The 20,641-nt window shown below is 50.5% G+C and overlaps 1 protein-coding gene across 1 annotated transcript in view; it reads right to left on the bottom strand.

Annotated features, from left to right (window-relative positions):
- The window catches only part of CSMD2 (CUB and Sushi multiple domains 2), a 667,758-nt gene that overhangs the window by 102,283 nt on the left and 544,834 nt on the right, over window positions 1-20,641 (bottom strand). Inside the window, exons 34-42 of the mRNA XM_033838419.2 lie at window positions 19,351-19,554; window positions 18,854-18,978; window positions 17,890-17,986; window positions 16,672-16,776; window positions 13,423-13,541; window positions 12,849-12,918; window positions 10,822-10,938; window positions 7,517-7,726; window positions 1,132-1,320 (exon numbers count right to left, since the gene is read on the bottom strand). Coding sequence (XP_033694310.1) covers window positions 1,132-1,320; window positions 7,517-7,726; window positions 10,822-10,938; window positions 12,849-12,918; window positions 13,423-13,541; window positions 16,672-16,776; window positions 17,890-17,986; window positions 18,854-18,978; window positions 19,351-19,554 — 1,236 coding nt within the window. The remainder of the gene's footprint in view (window positions 1-1,131; window positions 1,321-7,516; window positions 7,727-10,821; window positions 10,939-12,848; window positions 12,919-13,422; window positions 13,542-16,671; window positions 16,777-17,889; window positions 17,987-18,853; window positions 18,979-19,350; window positions 19,555-20,641) is intronic.

Below are 20,641 nucleotides of genomic sequence, written 5' to 3'. Positions count from 1 at the left end.
AGGGAGAAGGGATTGTGGCTCAAGATGTCTGATGGAGGAAGCACTGCTCGTTCCTCTCTCCTGTGATGCCATATAAAGGAGTAAAAAGGAAACAAAAGTCCACAATGAAGCTTGTCATATAGCAGGTGACCAGCCAACAATTCCAGAATGATGGACTGGTTATACACGAGGATGGTTCTGAAAATCTGAAAAACGAACTGGAAGTTGAATAGTTTTAGAGATTATGATCTTATATTCCAACACCAGAACAGCTCAGTTGTGCAAACAAGGTCTCTTTATCTATGGAGAGTTAATACTTCCAGCTCATCGTTTCTGGGCCAGTTACTGCGCTGGGAGCTTTACATGAGCCATCTTGCAACCCTCACAGCTCTTACGAAGCAGAGGTGAGAAGCTCCATTGTACTAAGGAAGAAACTGGAGGTCAGAGAGGTGAAGTGGTTCAGAGATGAAGCCCAGGGCGGTCTGATTCTGGAACTGGGGTGCTTTCCCCTGGACTATACTGTCCTCCTGCCATATTTTCCCCTTTTAAGACAAATCCCAGCTTCTCCTCCAGGAAAAGGAAGGAAAATGGAACTGAGGTGTGCAAACAGGGGTAGGGACAGCATGACCTCCTGGTCCTTCTCCATCCTGGTTCTGGTTAATGAAGACCGAGGAAAGTACCACCTCTAGCTCCCTGATATCATCAACTCAGATCTCTCTAGGCTCGTGTAGGAGAGGGAGAATAAGCTGGGAGGTGTGAAGAGAGGAACAAGAACTTCCTAGAAAGATGCTTTCTTCTCTCCTCCCTTTAGGAAAGTGTCGTGATTACCTCTCTCTACCCCTCAGCATATCAGTGTCTTCCCTTCTGACTGCGGACATCTAACCCACGAGGTTGGCTATTCCCAAGGGCTGAGTATGTATTGCTTTGGCTGCGACCCACATCTCTTCCAGGTCCTCCCTAGTGCTGGCCCAGAACTCTGTCCCAGGACCCTCTTCCTGGATAGGCTTGGTCTCATCTCTATGGAAACAGGATGGACAAAGTTTGCCAGGACCTCCCAGCATGGGTGATCCCACGGGGCGGGCACGTGGAGGCGGGGACTACTCTGGATCAGTGTCCCTAAAAAGAATCATCAGGGATGAGGGAGGGACATACCTTCACACCTGGGCAGCGGGTGGTCCCAGTTCCGGTTGGTGCCGTGTTGACATGTGAGGACAGGGTGGCCCATCAGTTGATACCCTGGGAGGCACTCGAAGGTCACCGACTGCCCAACATTGTAGCCAGCTCCCCGCACAATGCCATTCGCAAAGGGCTCGGGGTCTGGGCACTCTTGAAGTTCATAGGCTGGAAAAGATCATGAGAGAAGGTTACTTTCTCCTCTCTGGGCATTTTCTCCCTGACCAGAATATAGGCGTACCAGGGAGTTAGCATAATGGTGGAGAACCAAGACATGGACTCAGATGGGTCTTCCTCATTTTCTAGCTATTGGCTTTGGGCAAATGATTTAAGTTCTCTATGCCTTTGTTTTCTTATTTAGAAAATGGTTATTGTGAGAATCCAGTAGGATCAAATATACACAGCTCTTTGCACAGTCCTGGCACATGGTGAGAACGTAATCAATGCTATCTGTTATTATTGTTTCCATGGGAATAGGGGACCCAAGGAAGACAAGGCTAGATTGAACCATTCTTCTTCTTTTTTTTTTTTTAACATCTTTACTGGAGTATAATTGCTTTACAATGTTGTGTTAGTTTCTGCAGTATAACAAAGTGAATCAGCTATTCGTATACATATATCCCCTCCCTCTTGCGTCTCCCTCCCACCCTCCCTATCCCACCCCTCTAGGTGGTCACAAAGCACCGAGTTGATCTCCCCGTGCGATGCAGCTGCTTCCTACTAGCTATCTGTTTCACATTTGTGAACCATTATTCTTTGAGCACCTCACTGGGGCTCAGCATTGACCTCTGCTCTTTCCTGTTGCTGATCTCATTCAACCACCAAGGTCACAAACACGGGAAGTAGTCAGGTGAGGACATGAGTGGGGCCCTTCTAACTCTGAGAAATGAGAGCCCATCAGGAAGGAAGAAAGGGGTGGGAGGAAGCCAAACCTGCGGCAAAGGACAGAATAGCTGGGGTAAAAGTCCCTCTAAAGTACAAGGAAGTTGCTTCCCTGAGTATGAGTGTACCTGCCTCACACTCCTTAATGGGAGTGGCTGAGTCCTGGCCCACCAGGAGAAGTCGTTGAGGGATTTGCTGAGCACGTCACAGAGCAGAGCCTTCACTTAATTGGACAGTAACTGGGCTCACCAGACAGAAAGTCAGCCATGGGAGTAGAGGGAGCGTTCCAATAGTGGAAATTCTCAGGGGGAATAGCTGAGACCCAGTGAGTGCTCCATGCAAGCCGGTGCACGCACCACGTGCAATAACGACACGAATTACAGTCCTCATGAGAGTGCCATTACTGAAGTTCTCCCTCTGTGAGGGTGGCTATTATGGATTTCCTTTCAGGATCGTGCAGGGAGGTCTCTGTGGGAAGAACTGGGCAGGTTTCACTGGACATCATCAAGTAGTTGGCTGTGTTGAAAAATCGAGCAGTTCCAGAGAGAGTGGGTGGGCTGGTCAGCCAAAGGGAACGTGGCTCTGTTAGCAGCGGAGGGTTTGGACGACCTGGCAGATAAAGTCTTAGTAGAAGTAGGGAGCCTGTAGCTCAGGGAGGTGACTGAATGGATGAATTGGGCTTGTTTTTTTTTTTTTTTTTGGTAAAATATTTAATTAATTAATTAATTTATTTATGGCTGCGTTGGGTCTTCATTGCTGTGTGCAGGCTTTCTCTAGCTGAGGCGAATGGGGGCTACTCTTCGTTGCAGTAAGCGGGCTTCTCATTGTGGTGGCTTCTCTTGTTGTGGAGCACGGGGTTCTAGGCACATGGGCTTCAGTAGTTGCGGCACGTGGGCTCAGTAGTTGTGGCTCGCGGGCTCTAGAGCGCAGGCTCAGTAGGTGTGGTGCACCAGCTTAGTTGCTCCGTGGCATGTGGGATCTTCCTGGACCAGGGCTCAAACCCATGTCCCCTGCATTGGCAGGCGGATTCTTAACCACTGCGCCACCAGGGAATTCCGAGCTGGGCTTTTAAAGAGAAGCCTCGGTGGGAACAGGGGGACCCAATGATGGGGAGGAGCCTGAAGACCGAGGCCTCATGAGAAACCAGAAGCAGCCTGGAGGAGAGAAGCTGGGTCTTTATAACAGGAATTGTCTCCAGTGGAAGGAGCTGGGCTTTTCACAAAGAGAGACCCTGAAGTGAGGGTACCAGGACTGCTTTCACAGGGAGAGAAGTCTCAGAGCCCGTTCCACCAGAGGAAGCTTCAAAGGGAGAGGTTGATGAACTAGAGACTGTCATATAGAGTGAAGTAAGTCAGAAAGAGAAAAACAAATAGCGTATAATATTGCTTATATATGAAATCTAGAAAAGTGATACAAATGAACTTATCTGCAAAGCAGAAATAGAGACACAGATGTAGAGAACAAATGTATTGATACCAAGGGGGGAAAGGGGGAGTGGGATGAATTGGGAGATTGGTATTGACATAGACACAGTATGTATAAAATAGATAACTAATGAGAACCTACTGCATAGCACAGGGACCTCTACTCAATGCTCTGTGGTGACCTAAATGGGAAGGAAATCCAAAAAAGAGGGGATATATATATATATAGCTGATTCACTTTGCTGTACTGTACAGTAGAAAGTAACACAACACACTGTAAAGCAACTATACTCCAATAAAAATTAATTAAAAAATGAAAAAAAAAAAAGGGGGAGAGGTTGGGCCTAGAGGGCAGACGTGACCCCTAAGAGGTGGACTCATTAACTTTCCCAGGAAAGGGCTCCTTAGGGAGACTAGTAGTAGATGCTCCAGTGGGAACAGATACAATTTCAAACAAAGCACCATATTAAAAACACTAATAATGATGACGTCTAACATTCTGGAACAATGTCATCATTTTGCTAAGTTCTTGTGTTTTTACAATCTCCTGAGAAATTTTAGTGGAATAAGTTAAGCCTGTCAGACTAGGAGACCTGGGTAGGCATAGCTTATGCTGTTACTGAAAACTTTATGGGAATATTTACCTGAAGAAGGGAAAGGAGAACCCCAGCCGAGGATGTTCAGAGTGTCTAACAGGAGGGATTCTGAGGAAAAGTAAGGATTTGGATTTCTTCCAAAGAAAGTCAAGGGACCACAGAGAGCTAGGCCTGCTCTATAGAAATGGCGGCTGTGGTGACAGGTGGCTCTTTCATGAAGCAGGTCTTTTCATAAAGGAAAAACCTGGGGTGAGTGGTCGGGCTAAAGAATGTGGGTCTATGGGGCAGGGAGGATTATTTGGGCCTGACACATTGGGAGGCCTTGGTGGGAGCGCCTGGGCCTCCGGCACTAGAGACAACCTAGTTGGGAGGTTGGGGTCATCATACACGAGAAGGCTTAATGGAAGCTGAGGTCAGGTCTGAGGGGGGCAGCTGCCCTGACACCAAGAGTGGCTCTGCAGGGGCCGTCAGGACTGGGGCAGTGGGCAGGTGCTGAGGAAAGAGCTGGGCCTGTGACCCAAGGGAAGCCTCAAGGGGAACAGCCAGGCAAATGCTGGGGTACAATGTGAGTGAGGGGAGCTGGGCTACCACAGAGTGGAAACCCCAGTGGATGTCGCTGGGCCCCTCACACAGTTGGGCCAACTCAGGTGAAGGTGCTGGTCCTCTGAAGGCAAACTTACCACCCCTCCTCCCTGCTTCCACCCCTGCCCCCCGCGACACACACAGCGAGCATCCTCAAGAAACCAGCTTCCTCTCAACATGTGGAGCCTCGGTGTGTGTGGCGCTAACCCAGAGTGCCGGCCTGTGTCTGGAAGCCTTAGTGCAGGGCCCGTGTGCAGAGGAGCCTCAGGTGAAGCTCCTCAGAGGTGAGGGCTTGGTGAGCATGGGAGGGGCTGAGACCAGGGCTCCGTGGGGATAGTTAGGTCTCTTCTACAGGGAGGGAGTCTGCAGGACTCAGAGGGCAGCTCTGACAAGGACAAAGTGGACTTAACACGTGGGGAATGCAGTGTGAGTGTCTAGTCCCACCACGCAAGCTTGGCGGGCAGGGTTATGCCCGTCACAGGGGTGAAGGCACAGGGCACGGGTGGGCCCCAGAGCGGCTGTCCCTGTCACAATGGTGGCGTAATCAGACCTTGCATTTATCCAAGAGGAGGAGCCTCAGGGAGAGCCCTTGGGCCTGAAAGAGGAGGTTACAAGTTGAATTGTGTCCTCTGCAAATTCACATGTTGAAGTCCTAACCCACCCCTGTGTCTCAGAACGTGACCTTATTTGGAAACAGCGTCTTCGCCTGCCTTTACCTAAATTAAAATGAGCCCGTTAGGGTGGGCTCTATTCCAATATGACTGGTGTCCTTATAAAAAGGGGAAATTTGGAGGCAGACAGACAGGGAAAAGAACATGTGAAGATGAAGCCAGAGATGGGGGTGATGCTTCCACAAGCCAAGGAATGCCAGACGGCCAGCAACCCACTAGGAGCCAGGAGAGAGGCGTGGAGTATATTCCTCCTCACAGCTCCCAGAAGGAACCAGCCCTGTCCACACCTTGATCTTGGGACTTCCAGGCTCCAAGACTGTGAGAGATTAACTCTGTTGTTTAAGCCACCCAGTCTGCGGTACTTTGATAGAGCAGCCCTAGGAGACTAATAACTAGGAAGCCGGAGAGAGGCATGCGTCTGTCCCAGAGAGGCACCCTGACCTTGTATTTGGGCCTGAGTCTCTCTTGGGACAGCCTGTGGCTGCGGGACGCATCATGACCCACTGGGCAGGGCTCACGGCCCACCGAGGCTGTGTACACTTCACAGGCACAGGCTCCTTTAGTTAGGGTTGGCCTCTGCGATGCGCCCACATACAGCCCCTCTGGGTGGGCAGCTGTGTTACCGCCGACGAAGTGGCACTTTCTGGGAAAGAGGCTCAGCTTCTCGCTGCTGCTGCCTTGGTATGAGGGTCCCAGCTCCTCCTCCTGAGGCTTCCCAGGTGGTAACAACTCTGACCATACTCAGGGACGGTCCCCAGAGGGGGCAGCACCCATATAACTGGCCCAACGGTGGGGTACCCTTTAAGGCTTTCCCTCAGTGACAAGCCCAAATCCTTGGTCAGTATTCACCTCCGACAAGGGATAAAAAAGCCAAATGTCAGAATGGTATGTATATAGAAATTCTATATTACCATAGAAAACACAACCAAAAAAATCGTGACGTATTACATATTCTTCACAAGAAACATGTAACTAGGTGTGGGAAAAGATCTGGAAAGATCTCATCAAAACAATAGTGGTTATTTCTGGGGAATAATTCTGGGTTTGGAGGCTGTAGACAAAGAAAGCTCAGCCTTACCTGTAATGTTTTAATTTCTTAATTCCTCCCTCCCTCCCCTCCTTTCCCTCCTTCCCTCCCTCCTTCTTTCCTTTCCTCTTTCTCCCTCCCCCTTTCTTTTTTAACACGGTAGGTGTGTTTATAGACTGTCTGTGTAATTAAAAACTAACTTAAAAAAAGCAGATTGCAAAACAGTATCTATAGTGATCCAATTTTGGTTAAAAATATAGTTACATCAGTATATGTACAGAAAAAATGGGAAAAGCAAACTGTTACAAGTTGATATCTCTGCATAAGGCAGGGTTATGGGAGAATTTTGACTTTCTGTGATGCGCTCACAAAAACTTCTGTGATGTTTTAATTTTTTGACGAGCATGTACTAGCCTTGGAAAAAAGTCTAAACACATGAAAAAAAATTCAGTGGAAGAATCTGGGCAAAGAGGTTAGAACAAATGGTTCAGTCAGTCACACTAGGAAAGCCCCCGAGGGAGACGTGGGGTCCGATCAGGGCCCGTGTACCGCTGCACAGGTGGGCACAGCTGCACGGGCACAGGTAACAGCTCCTCCACAGGGGAAGCCTGAGCTGGAGTGGATGGAGCTTTTCAGGAGGAGAGGGCCGGTCACAGGACTGCAGCTCAGGATGGGGGAGCTGCGGTGAGCGTGGTCCGGCCTCACACAGGGAAACCCTCAGCGGGAGTAAACGCACCTGTCTCATCCTTAAGGCTCAGTGGGCCCTTCTGGGCTTGTTACAAGAATTGTTACCCATCATGTCAGAGGAGGAGCTTTGCCGAGCATAACGGACACACAGGGGAGGACCCAGAGGAGGAAGCGAGCCTCTCAAGGCCAAGGGGCAGTGGCTGGTTGGACACTCAGGGATGCCTGAGCGGGACTGATGGGTCACTTGCTCAGGGGAAGCTGCTGGCTGTTGGGTGAGGATGGGGATGGAGGCTGAGAAGGCGCTTTGGGGCTGCCGCCCTGGGAAGGGCTTGTCGAAGGGGTTCAACAGCCTCTGTGGGCCAGAGAGACATGTCACGGTGGTCGGGCCTGCCCCCACCTCCCCGCCCTTCCTGGGTTCCCTCCTCCGCTACGCAGAAGGCTGGGAAGACGGGTGGTTGTAAGAGGTGGGGATGGACGGGCCTTTCCTTTCCTCACCCTGATACTCCAGCTTGAATCCCGGCCGGTTCTGTGAGTGGTCGCTGTGGAAATACACGGTGGTCTCGTGGGATGTGGAGAGCAAAGCGCCGGGAAGCTCACTTCCACTGAATCTGCCCATCATGCGGCTGGTCTCATAGGGGCCATTCCGGATTTCTATGAAGTCATGGTTGGGCTCGGTGGAGAAGTTCAGGAACTGGATGTGAGCTCCTGGGAACAAGACAGGCAGACAGTGCCCAAAGCAATACAGTCCCGCACCCCATGTGCCGCCTCATGAAAGCATCACCAGCCAGAGCCCACGGGTCCCCTCTACGGACTGCCCACCCAGTTAGGGTCCCCAGACCACATGTGGGGAGTCACCAGTCCAGCCCAGTCTCTCGTCTTCAGGCAGGACTGAACTTAAAAGTATTTCTATTATTCATTCGAAATGAAAGGCAGCAGTCATTTCAGAGTGCCGTCTTGAGTCTGTTTTATTTTATGGAAAACGATGTTCAGCGTTAACACCTGATTAAATTTAGGATTCATATGTGTAGTATCAGTATAAAGATAGCTTTGTTAAAATAAACTTTTTACTTAACAATACCACCACTTAAACATAACTACACCCAAACAAAAGACATGAACTTCAATACTGGTATTTTCCAGAGCACTTATGATGATTCAGAAATTAGAAGAATACATCGTCCTATTGGTTCTATTAAGATGCCAAGTGAAGTTTATACTTTGGGGTCTTATTGGATTAATCAAGGTCTCCTAGCAACCCAACAGGTTAAATGGATCTCATTAACATCTTAACTTACATATTAATATATTCTTTGAAGAATAAAGGTGGGACTACTGATGTTTATTTATTGATAAGATCTCTCAAAATTAGATTACTATTATTGAAGAAATATATTTCTAAGCATAGAAAGAAGTCTGCAATGTTAATTATGAAAATCTGACTGCAAAGCAGTATGTAGCATACAGTTCTAATTTTTGTATTAAAAAACTGGAGGACTATTTATTGATTCACTAACAGCATTTATTGAGCTCTTGCCATGCATCAGGGCTGTGCTAGGTGGGCACTGCATGGGGAGGAGCGAGATCTACAAGGCCCTTGTCTTCATGAAGGTCACACTTTGATGGTGAGGACTAAGCTGTGAGTGATTATTTCTGCATGGTGGGATTACAGATAAATTGGAATTTTTATAATTTGCTCATCTGTACTTTATAATTTGCTTAGAATGAGCACATAGGCGTGAATTTTTTTTTTTTTTTTTTTTTGCGGTACGCGGGCCTCTCACTGTTGTGGCCTCTCCCGTTGCGGAGCACAGGCTCTGGACACGCAGACTCAGCGGCCATGGCTCACGGGCCCAGCCGCTCCGCGGCATGTGGGATCTCTCCGGACCGGGGCATGAACCCGCGTCCCCTGCATCGGCAGGCAGACTCCCAACCACTGCGCCACCAGGGAAGCCCAGGTGTGAATTTTTTGCATCTGACTATTTAAATAAAATAAAGACTTGGCGTATACTGTTGAAGACCCTTCATGTCTCCTGCCCTCTCCCACTGTCCTCTCCACAGAGGCAGTCACTTCCATGAATTTGGAAGATAGCCGTCCAGTTCATGTTTTTAGATTCTTAAATACATATCTGGTTTGTTTTAAACATTTGCATGAATCTTATTATACTGTATATAGAGTTTTGTAAACTTTTAAATTTAGCATGTGTTTTTCAAGGTCTGTCCTTGTTGATATGTAAAGATACAGTTCATTGATTTTAACTACATATTAATTAATTCCATTTAATGAATTATCCAGCCACACTATTCACTCTCCTATTACTTAACATGTATATTGTCTCCAAATTACAGATAATTTTACATTGAGCACCTTTGTACTTATCTGCGGAACCTATGCTTTCCAGCCCACCGCCCATGCGTCATCCCAACTCCGGGGCTGCACGTCCAGGAAAGGGGCTCTTCAAGGATCGCAGAATTTCTGAACTGAGCTGCCTGACTGCTGCCATCTAGTGGCAGAAGTTTGTAAATGCAACGGTTTTTAAACACAAAGCAGGTGCCATTAGGGCCTGTTTGGAGTCCAACACTAACTTGAAAGCAAGGGATCTGGTCTTCTGTGACTGGTCCCTGCAAGAGGATGACTTCCTGGAGGACTTAAAGATAGAGGTCTCTGGTGGCTGAACATCAAGACATACAAAGAAAGTGACGCACCTCCCACTTAAACTTCTGTTTTCCTCTGGATGTAGCCCTCCCTCCAGCCCTTCATCATCTGAGCTTCTTCTGACTCATGCCTGGATGCAGAGCTACAGGGTCTCCCAGTTCCTCTTTCCTCAGTGTCTCAAAATCTGGAGTTTCCCAAGGCTGCCAAAGTCATCATCATTTTGTACCCTGATCGTCCATCCCCAGTTTCCTTCAGGAGATGGTACTTAATATGACTCCATTTTCTGGGGGTCACAACCTCTCTCCTCCCCTCAGGGAAGATTTAGATCTTTAGTTAGATCACTTTCTCTTAAAAGCCTCTTCTCCATCAGAAGACCCACTCTAGGATGAAAAATAAAGGACAAAAGAGGTGGTCTTCACTCCTGAGGTCACAGACTGGGGGTTCACGGGCCTGCTCAGCAGTGATCTCCTCGGGACATTTCATTTGTAGGAGCAGAGAAATGACTTGGGCAAGATGACCTATGTGTACAGCCTATAAATTCCATTCAACATAAGTCCTTTATCTCTTCAACAGAAATACTGGGGGTTAGATTACATTCCCAGTACGCAACACATGAATCTCCACTAATGTAATTTTGTACCCAGATTAGTGTCCTCTACACCACGTCAACCCCTGTGTCTACACACACACACACACACACACACACACACACACACAAAGACACTGCCCAACCTCTAAGGCCAGCTAGAAGGTGAGCATAAAGAACGCAAACTCAATTTCACGTTGACCTTGGCTCAGTTTAATTAGGATGAGAAATTAGATACTGGAATTAAAAGAACAGGCTGAAGTCCAGTCTCAGTAAAATAGATTGTTTTTTTCTTTTTTAACCAGCCCTGAGTAATTTCTCATTCCGCCTTTTAGCCCACTGCTCAAATGATAAAAATAATAATGGCAATCCCTGAAGTTTTTTCCCTATTTTATGTCCCCAAAGCCCGTTCATCTCTACCATTCCTAATTGATCCTCACGCTTGCACAAGAGGTCGACAGTTGAGGAAGCAGAGAGGCCGAGAGCTAAATGGACTCAGCTGAGGTTAGTGACAGCCGCAGACAGCCGCTTTAAGCCAGAGGCCTGGGCGTGAAGACTTACCAAAGCCCACGGGCAGTGCTATTTGCCAGGAGCAGTCCGTGTTGCTGGGGTAGCTGCCCGGGAAGCCGGGGCTCAAGATCACTCCGTCCATATCTTTCACTGCTCCTCCACACTGCGCTGTGACCGTGAGACCAGACAGAGCGTTAGGACTGCAGTGAGGTCAGTACGGGGCCATGCAGCATTTGGACTTTCCCAAGTCAATTTCCCTTTGAGAACCCAAAGGAACCTATAATTCATCTCCCTAAAAAACTGCAGACAAGGGCCAAACTGAGCATGTAAATCCAGGAAGGGAAGCATCTCCTAGGTCTGCCCAGCCGTCCACAAACCCAAGTTATGGATGCTTGACCTTAAGCATGCCCTTCAAAGTCAGTTTCCTTAGCGAGGTCATGCAGCACAAGCGGTCTGCCCCAGGAGACGTGTGACCATCTCCTACACTATCCCCCAAATCTCCCTCTCCTCACTGTCCAGTCAACTCTTCCAGGACTGAAAGATAGGAAAGAAGGGGACGGGGATGCATTGGCACGCGGCCAGGCTCTTTACAAATACATATTCCATGGGACTGGGGGGTCAACAGAAGAGCCCCACCACGAGCCCACCCTCAGAGCGTTGACACACGCCCTGAGCCAAAGTGACTGTGATTATTTCAGCCCAGGAGGGGTTGGGGCATCTGAATCTCCAATCGAGGTGACTTCAGTCACAGTCACCTGAAGATGCAGGGCTGGGGCACGACTGCAGCCTGGTCAGTTGACGTCGATTCTTTCCTTTTACATCTTATTAGGAAAAGGCTGTGTGAGCAGAAAGGGGTTAGCTTGTCATGGGAGGCCACAGAAAGGAGTGGAGGGGAGGCCATGTGCCGTGTGTACGCAAACGCCTTCTGGGGAGAGGACTACTCGAGCACACAGACCCGAAGGGATCAGTGCCCGGGTGCAAAGCGGGGACCTGGGCGTTGACCACTGGGGTCACAATCCCAATGCTCCCACTTCCTGAGTGACTTTGGGCCAGCTCTAACTCCCTCCACCCCAAACCCCCAAACCTCAGTTTCCCCCACCCAGCACTTGTGTCACAGGGTGGTGATGAGGTTACAACAGAAAGGACTTCGCCTGGCTTGGAACAGCGGCTGGCACACACAGTACACCCTCAGCCACAGCAGCTGCTGTTCTATGAGCAGTTCCCCGGGCAAGACCTTTGTGATACAGGATGGGGAAAGGGCCCTGGGCTGACCAGTCCCATTTCTGACTGCTCTGCAGACGACCAGGTCTGTATCCTGGTGAAATCACTGAAGGGAAATCTCATACGCTCCAGTGACACGCCCTTCGCTCACCTTGCTTCCCACCCGAAGGTTAGCCTAGATTTGCACTTGACAGTTGGCGGGGAAACCTAGGTTTCCATTCCCAACTTTGCCACTTTCTTCTGAATCCTAAAAGCCTTAGTTTTCCTGTTGGCAAAAATGAGGGTGATGACAGCTGCCCTGAAGAGCTGTGGTGAGGAGACACGTAGCTCCGTGCCCGGCATGTGGCAGACCTTCAATAAAGGGATGTTCCCCCTGCCCCAAGCTGACTAGAAGCTTCTGAGGGTGGAGATCCTGTCTTTTCTTGTATCCAATGATCTCTTCATCACTACTCGGCACAGAAACCAAACCAAGTCCTCGTTTCACAGGGAACCCTCAGCCTTCCTCTATCAGTGGATTCCATCTGTCTGTCCCACGAGAAGTCACAGGGGAAAGCCCAAAGTGCCCAGAGGTTCCATTTGGGGTTTGGTCGATTATCTGGAATCAGAATGGTCATCATCAGGTTTTCGAATGGGCAAGCCTCCTGTCATGTTTCATTTGGTGGGTGAAGGTATCCAGAAGTCAGGAAAATCTTGAGAGTTAAAGCTTACAAAAACCTCAGTCTAAAGTACTGTCTGTGAGCAGCCCCGGAATACCAAACTTCCTTTGGAGTCGAACTTGATCCCAGCGATATGTCACTGAACTCAAAGCCCTGGTAGAAATGGATTTGAATGACCTGGAAAAGTGGGGACTCTCTTACCAATACAGAGCGGAGGAGGGTAGTTCCAGCGCCGCACGGTCCCGGGCATGCAGGAGATGTGGGCGTGGCCCTGGAGGAATCAAGAACAGCGTGGGCTAGCTGCCCCCACGGGCACAATTGCATGTACAACCTGGAGCAGGGGGCTTGTTCTGGGGCCTTGGGTCAAGGAACAAGACACATGGATCCACTGTGGAATGGGGAGTGAGGCAGAGGGAGAGAGATCTGGGGAAGGATGCTTACTAGCGGCTATTGCTAAAGAATTCTCATTTCTAAAGGTTCCTTGCGAGACTCCTTTAATTACTAGAGTCCCTCACTGCCTTCAAAGGAAGATTCAATTTTCCTAAAGTCTAATCAAACCGAAACTTTGCAGGAACACATTCAAAGCTGGCTTGTGCCAAATGGCTAAAGTCAGCACTTTGTCTTTTTCATGAACAGCTCCAGGAGGGCATAACAGTGCCTGGGGGATCTGGGGGGCTTCTCTCTGTTCTTTGGTGACTGCAGCTCTGCTGGGGGAAGGCCGGCTGACCCCAGCTCAGGGGACATCTTTCTGGCCCTGGGGGTCAACGGGAGGTACCTGGAGGGCATATCCCGGTTCACACTGGAAAGAGACCACATCGTTCACCAAGTAGCGCTCGCCAGTCTTCACCCCGTTACTGGGCACAGCAGGTTCTGGACAACTGCTCAGGCCCACCGCTAGACCAGACAGAGACAGACAACAGGAGAATGGACAAGCCCATCAGGTGGGTGTAAGAGCAGGCCGAGGGCATGGCTGGCAGCAGGGAGGAGCAGCTGCCTCCAAGCTGTGTCTTCTCTGCTTTCTCTCCTCCCAACCTCTAAGCCTTTCACCTCCCAGCACATGAGAAAATCAGAATGTTCACACGGCACAGAGGCTCAACAGACCAAAGCCTCCTGGGGCAGGCGGGTATCATCTGGGGACTCTGGCTGTCCAGAGGCCCTCGGGCTCAAAACTATACAACATTGCTATCACCCCAAGAAGTTCCATCATGCTCTTCCCAAGCAACTTTTGTCCTACATGTGCTTTTAAGAAGTGGATGTCGTGCTTGGAAATGGAAGATGTTTGGGCCTAAATCCACAAATCCCAGCATCTGGGCCAAAAGACTCCAAGGACAATATTAAAACAATCATCAAACTGAACTGAAAGTACTTCATCTCAACTGTCATCTTGTCTCTTTTTGCCCCACTCTTCCCTGCAGTCCAAGTAGAAGGCAACTCAGTATTTAGTGGGGTGATCAGAACTTAGTAACCTGACACCTGCTTACTGGAATGGCAGTGGTAGACAGAAGGAGGAGGAGGGGCAGAGAGAAAGAGAAAACAAGAGCAAAAGAGTGTGGTGGGAGAAGAATGCAATGGGGAGAGAGGTGAGGACAGAGAGAGGAAGACAGAAGGACACAGAGAAAAGTCCATTCTAATTTCTTTACATTGCATAGCTTGATTTATTTAAGCCATGCTTACAACAAAGGAAGACTTAAAAAAATCATATGCAATTTATTACTTCTGAAAGCACATTGTTTCATTTCCATTTCAATTAAATAAATATTAAATACACAGCAGTAGACAAGACTTTTCAGTACCCTTCAAAACCATTTGCCTCTACAATAGCAGTTAATTCTCCCCTTCTGTACCCTCTTTGTAGATTATCTACAAAACAAACACAACTACAGGGTACTGGGTCCTAGGAATTTCAGTCTCCAAATACTAATGGAGACCTCTGTTTTCCCCTAGTTCTTTCCACTGTGAGAGGACAGTGCATGATAAACACCAGCTACTGAGAAAACTACCCATTCCTTTGAACAATAGCAACAGAAAAAAAAATTCAGAAAGGTGAATTTTTCCTGGGAATGAGGCAGTAGAATGGCAAAAAGATTTAGGAAAGTTCTATCTTTGGAACATGTAAGAAAAGAGAAGATTCTAGGGAACATTTAAGAACTCAAATTTAAATATTGGATAAGGAAACAAAACTGGAGAGAACAGAGACGAGAGGGTGAAAGGAAAAGTACAAATTATTCAAGAGCCAGGATACTTCACCCTGCTGGGTGAGTGAGGCCTGAGAGGTCTGTGGGAGGAAGGTCTTGGAGGTCCCTGTCCTATCCTCCACCCTGCAGGTTCTTGGCTTCCAGCTGCCCCAGGGCTTTCTGACCAGCTGCCCATTTCAGTTCTTCCAGGCGATGAACATCCTGGGATCCAGCTAGTCCTCTCCCAACTACCTGGACAAAGCTCGTTCATTTTGAGACCAGCTGGGTAATGCTGACCCTATCAGGCCTCTAGCAGCAAGTGGGTCTTCCATCTGCCCATCCTGTCCAAGATGGTCCAGCCAACCACACCTTCTTCCATTTCTTACTTCTCATTCCAAATCTAACTCAGGTTAGACTGTAAAGTCTCACGTGGCCAGGGTTAGCTCCCCTCTTCTGTACACCCTTAGCATATCAGGTTGAACTACAATCACTGTTTCCATGTCCATCTCTCCCCCTAGACTTTGTGCTTTGTGCCTTATTCATCTTTGTTCCGTGGGCACTTAGCACAGGGCGTGCCACATTGCAGGTGTCCAGTGTTTCTTCATGACATTCACTTCTCCACCAGCCTCTGGGAGAAGTGACTGTTCTATCCTTTGAACCACCGCTGTACCTCCTGGCGACACCCCTGTGAGCACCTGGAATGCTGTCATGTCCTGTTCTGTCCACGTGTCTGCCTCTCTCCCCTGGACTCAGAGGGGACTCACCCATCTTGATCTTACCCAACCCCAGCATGGCACCTGGCACATTGTAAATACCCTATAAGTAATTGCTGAATGAATGCGTGGCAAACACTGCTGCCAACATATTTTTTCCTGTACCCAGTGGGGATGGGGATGGGCAGGCCGTCTCAGGATGAGAGCAGCTACCCCAGCAACCTCTGTCTTTGTCGCCCCACAAGGCACATCTGCAGCCCTTTTCCTTTTTTTAAAAATTAAAATTAATACAATTTTTTTTTTTTTTTTTTGTGGTACGCGGGCCTCTCACTGTTGTGGCCTCTCCCGTTGCAGAGCACAGGCTCCGGATGCGCAGGCTCAGTGGCCATGGCTCACGGGCTCAGCCGCTCTGCAGCATGTGGGATCTTCCTGGACCGGGGCACGAACCCACGTCCCCTGCATCGGCAGGCGGAATCTCAACCACTGCGCCACCAGGGAAGCCCTAATACAATTTTTAAAGGTTACTTTCCACTTACAGTTTTTATAAAATATTGGCTATATTCCCCGTGTTGTACAATACATCCTTGAGCCTATCTTATGCCCAGGAGTTTGTACCTCTCCCTCCCCCTGCAACGCTTTTTCTTTAAGAGTTTTTAGTTGTGACCACTTAGGGATGCTGGAAGCCAGGATGTAAGGTTTTGAGAGTGGGAGAGAAGTGAAGTTTGCAATGAGGAGAAGAACTTCAAGGACAGTTGCATCATTGACCAGGGTTTGGAGAAGTCAGTTTTTAGGACTGGAGGAGGAGAGAACCTCCATTGTCTCACACCCCAAATAATTTACTGGGCCCAAGCCGGTGACCTGGCCCCCCTCCCACTCCTGTGTGGACACAGAGGAAGCACACAGGCTTTTGAGGAACAGACCCTTGGGTGAGAACCCTGGCTCCACCACTTCCTGGCTGTGTGTCTTGAGGAGGTTTCAGACCTTCTCTGAGCTTACGCATCCTCACCTAGCTTGGCGTAAGGCTTCAGTGGGGTGGAGAATATATAGCCCCAGGATAACCCCCGCTCCTTGTGGGAACTTAGGCCCTGTCAGTTCCCACCCTGAACCCTGCAAGCAGCTGACACTAGGGATTCTCACTTTTGTACTCCAAGTGGAAGCCCGCTGCAGACACGCTGATGTCGGAGTAGAAATGCAGGTAGAGCTGGTTGGAGGTGCTGTTCAGCAGGGCAGGCACGGTCGTACCTGGCGAGGAAATGGGGACCAATCAGACTTAGCCTCTCCTCACCCCTGCGAGCCCCCCCATTTCGCCGGCTGTTGCTACCTGCTGACGTTCTGCTCCCAAGGCCCCCAGATGTCCCCAGTTATCAAACTCACTGAATGACAAATTAGCTCGCCTTAGTGTGCTGGGTCTCCAACGGCTGAGGGAGGAGAGACTCCAAACAACTTCCTTCAAAAAAGCAGTGGCAGAGCCACGTGCCAGCAGCAGGGCGACTTCCCTCAGGTGGCCTATGAGTTTGGTCCCCTTCCAGGCGTCTTCAAAGTGACTCTGACGTGGATAATTCTCTAGGCCATTCAGGCAGTGTAGACAGTTTATCTGGGGCACATGACGCCTCTTAGGTCTTGGCAGCATGAAGTTCTGGAGTCTATAAGACCCAGATAATTGCCCTGACCTTTGGGCAAAATCATACACCACACTTAGAAGTCCACTGCTGGAATGGGAAGTGGTGTGGCCACTCTGCTGACAGTCCCTCAAAAGAGTTACATATAGAATCACATATGACCCAGGAATTCCACTCCTAGGTGTATACCCAAGAGACCTGAAAACATGTTCCCATGGAAACTTGTACGTGAATGTCCACAGCAACATTATTCAAAATTAGCCAACAAATTGGAAACAACCAAATGTCCATCAACTGATGAATGGATGAATGAAATGTGGTCTGTCCACACGGTGAAGTGCTGATGTGTGCCGTACATCGTGACCCTTGAAAACGTTACACTGAGTGAAAGAAGGCAGACCCAGAAGGCCATATATTGTAGGACTCCATTTATACGAAATGTCTGGAATGAGCAAATCCATAGAGATGGAAAGTAGCTTAGTGATTGCCAGGGGGTGCGGGGGTGCGGGACAATGGGGAGTGTGTACAGATGGGTACCTGGTTTCTTTTTGGGGTGATGAAAATGATCTGGGATTGGACAGCGGTGATGGTTGTAGAAGCTTGTGAATATACTAAAACCTGCTAAATTGTACGCTTTAAAATGGCAAATTTTATGGCATGTGAATTACATTTCAATAATAATAATAAAAGTCCACTACTGCCCTCAGAGTCCAGGTCCCTAGAAGCCCCGCCTCACCTGAGAAACTCCCCAGCATGGTTACAGTGTTGTCTGCACCATCAAACACTTCCAGGGAGTCCCAGTTCTGCTCTGTGACAAAACTGACGACTTGAATCTGGAAAGGCAGGGGGATTGCACCATGGGTTAGGCAGCCCTCCCTCTTCTCCTCCCTTCCCATCTACGTGAAGGGAGGAGCACCTAGTCTGGACCCGACACTGTGCTAGGAACTCTGATAAAAGTAAGATGCAGCCCCTGTCCCCCAGCAGTTCATCGTCCAGTGGCGGAGAGAGGTATGAGATGCTTGCATGGCAGTGGGGTACTCTGTCAGGTAGAGAACGGGGAAAGGAAAGTCCAGGCTACTTCGGTCCAGCTGGCCTCCCCCTCACTTCTCCAACACTCCTTGGGTTTCCTCACTTTCCTGTCTCGACTGCACCAGACAGGATGTCTGCTGTGAGCCAGTAACCCGTGCCTGGCTGGACCTGTCCACCTTGAGTCCCTGCGGCTCCCCTCTGTTGGCCTTGCCCGCCCCGGGCCCTCCTCCCGGCCGCTGCAGCTGTCCTGGGCCTCCTCCAACTGGCTGTCACCCCCGGGCACCAGTATGGTCCCGATTCCACTGCAGCCTCAGGTTGCAGGTGCGACCCCCCAGGTGTGCGCCGGGTGCTGTCCCTGCTTCATCTGTGCTTGCCGGCTTGCCCCCTTCCCCTCACCTGCAATGCCACCTCTTCCATCCCCCCACACTCTGAAGAACAGAACCCTTCAAGCCGTTTGAGAAACATCTACGATTCCTCCCCAGCCTTCACACTCCAGCTCCGGGCCCACCTCCTTCTTCTGGCTTCCCTGATGGCCGAGCCAGCACCCACCCCTTGTCCTTCCTGAGCCGGGACCTGTTGTGTTTTTCTGTTTGTGGGCCTCCCCCGCACACCTGGCCTGAGGGGCAGGGACAGGCTGCTGTGTCTGCCCCCGGCACCCCCTTGGCCCTCACCTGGATGCCAGCGCCTTCGGGGACCATGATCTTCCACACGCAGTTGAGGCTGTTGAGGTACGGCTCGGGGAAGCCGGGGGACAGGATGGTGCCCCTGCGCTCCGTGAGGTTGCCGCCACAGGGCACTGGGAAGGAGGCCGCTCTGGTCTCTGTGGGTCCCCAGGGGAGCCTCCCCGGCAGACCCCTCCCAGGGCCCCTGGCCTCGCTGTGACTCCACCCCCGGCTGGCTTCCCCATGCTGGGCCCCAGCCCCGCCCCCTCCTGTGGCTCCTCCCCATACGACTCCTGAGGGACCTGGTTCCCGCTCCCCCGGCCCCATGTCCCTCCCCCAGCAGCCCCCACTGCTCCTCCTCGCTGTCTTCACGCCGACCCACAGGACGAGGGCTTGGCTGGAAGGGGTCCCCCTCTGAAGTCACTCTGGCCGGCGGGGCTGCTGTGTGTCTTGCTGTGTGTTGGCCGGCCACCCTCGCCCCCAAGTCCTGGTTGTCTAGGACTCACCCACACACGTTGGGGCTGAGACATTCCACTGGGCCAAGGCCCCGGGAACAGGGAGGCACTCGATTTCTGGGGAGCCCTGCAGGGCGTAGCCGGAGTTGCATTCGAAGCGGACGGTGGCGCCCACCGAGAAGTCACTGCCCAGCCTCCTACCATAGCGGGGTTCCGGCACCGAGCTGCACTGCGTGGCGCTGGTCCGGGGCACCGCTGCAGGGGACAAGGGCGCTGAGGGGCAGGCCGCACCCCTCTAGAAACTGGTCCGGGGATGGGCACACCGGGGGGCTGGAACTGGGTGGGGACCTTGACAGGCTCTGGGCGCTTTCCCTCAGAGCGAGGGTAGGAGGCTTTCTAGGATGAGGCCCACCTCACTGAAACATAGCTAGACACACAATGTTGTAGCACAGCTTCTGGAAACCATGGGAGGCACTGTGAGGCCCCTGGGCCCAGACTTTAGGCCCAGTTGTGCTCTCCGCCTTCCCAATGAAGGCCCGTGCCCAGTAGGGTCCCGTGTCCCCTAACAGGGAGAATGGCCCTTCCTTCTCCCCTGACCCTGCTTTGCCCTCTTCACCCCATGTGCCTGAAGACCCTGCCCAGGGCCCTGCTCTCATGACCTGAATCTCCCTTCCTCCTACCTACAGGGGCTAATAGGACCTTTGAACCCAGGCCCCAGGGAGGGTGTCCCAGGGGCAGGATTACCCCTGCACAAGGCAATACAGCTCATCCTGGGCGGTGGAATGAACAGGACCATTTTTGGAGCCTGAGCCCTAGAAGAGTGGACGTTCTGCTGGACAGAGGGAGGCTGGGGCCTCCAGGTGGAGGCCAGGGCGCTCCAAGACTTGGCCTTTCCGGGCTCGTAAGGAAGGGAACGGACACTGATTAGCTGCTTCATGCCAGCTACTCTGTGAACTCTTTTAACGCCATCAGTGAGGTAATATGATCACCCTCATTTTACAGGTGAACAAACCGCGGCTCCAAGAGGAGGAGGAGCTGGTGCCCAGTTAGAAAGTGACAGAGCTGGGACCCAAATCCATGTCCAACTCACTCCAAAGCCTGTGTTTTCCCCGCACCTTTACTGGGTCTTGCAGACAAAACCAGGTAAGAGACCTGGGCTGGTCTTCCCAATGCCATCAGGACTGTGCCGGACAATGGGCAGTGGGGGTGTGTGTGCAAATTAGCTTCCCTTCTATGATTTCTTCCCTTATCCAGCATGGAGTTTGGTAAGAATTGTCTGTTGGGTACATGAATGTATAAAATTCAACTGAATTTCAGGGAACTGCCCCACAAACCCGTAACT

The sequence above is a fragment of the Tursiops truncatus genome, chromosome 1 (assembly GCF_011762595.2).
Source record: "Tursiops truncatus isolate mTurTru1 chromosome 1, mTurTru1.mat.Y, whole genome shotgun sequence".
In the NCBI taxonomy this organism is placed as follows: Eukaryota; Metazoa; Chordata; class Mammalia; order Artiodactyla; family Delphinidae; genus Tursiops; species Tursiops truncatus.
The sequence above is the reverse complement of the archived record's forward strand: the minus strand, read 5'-3'. Positions and strand labels throughout refer to the sequence as shown.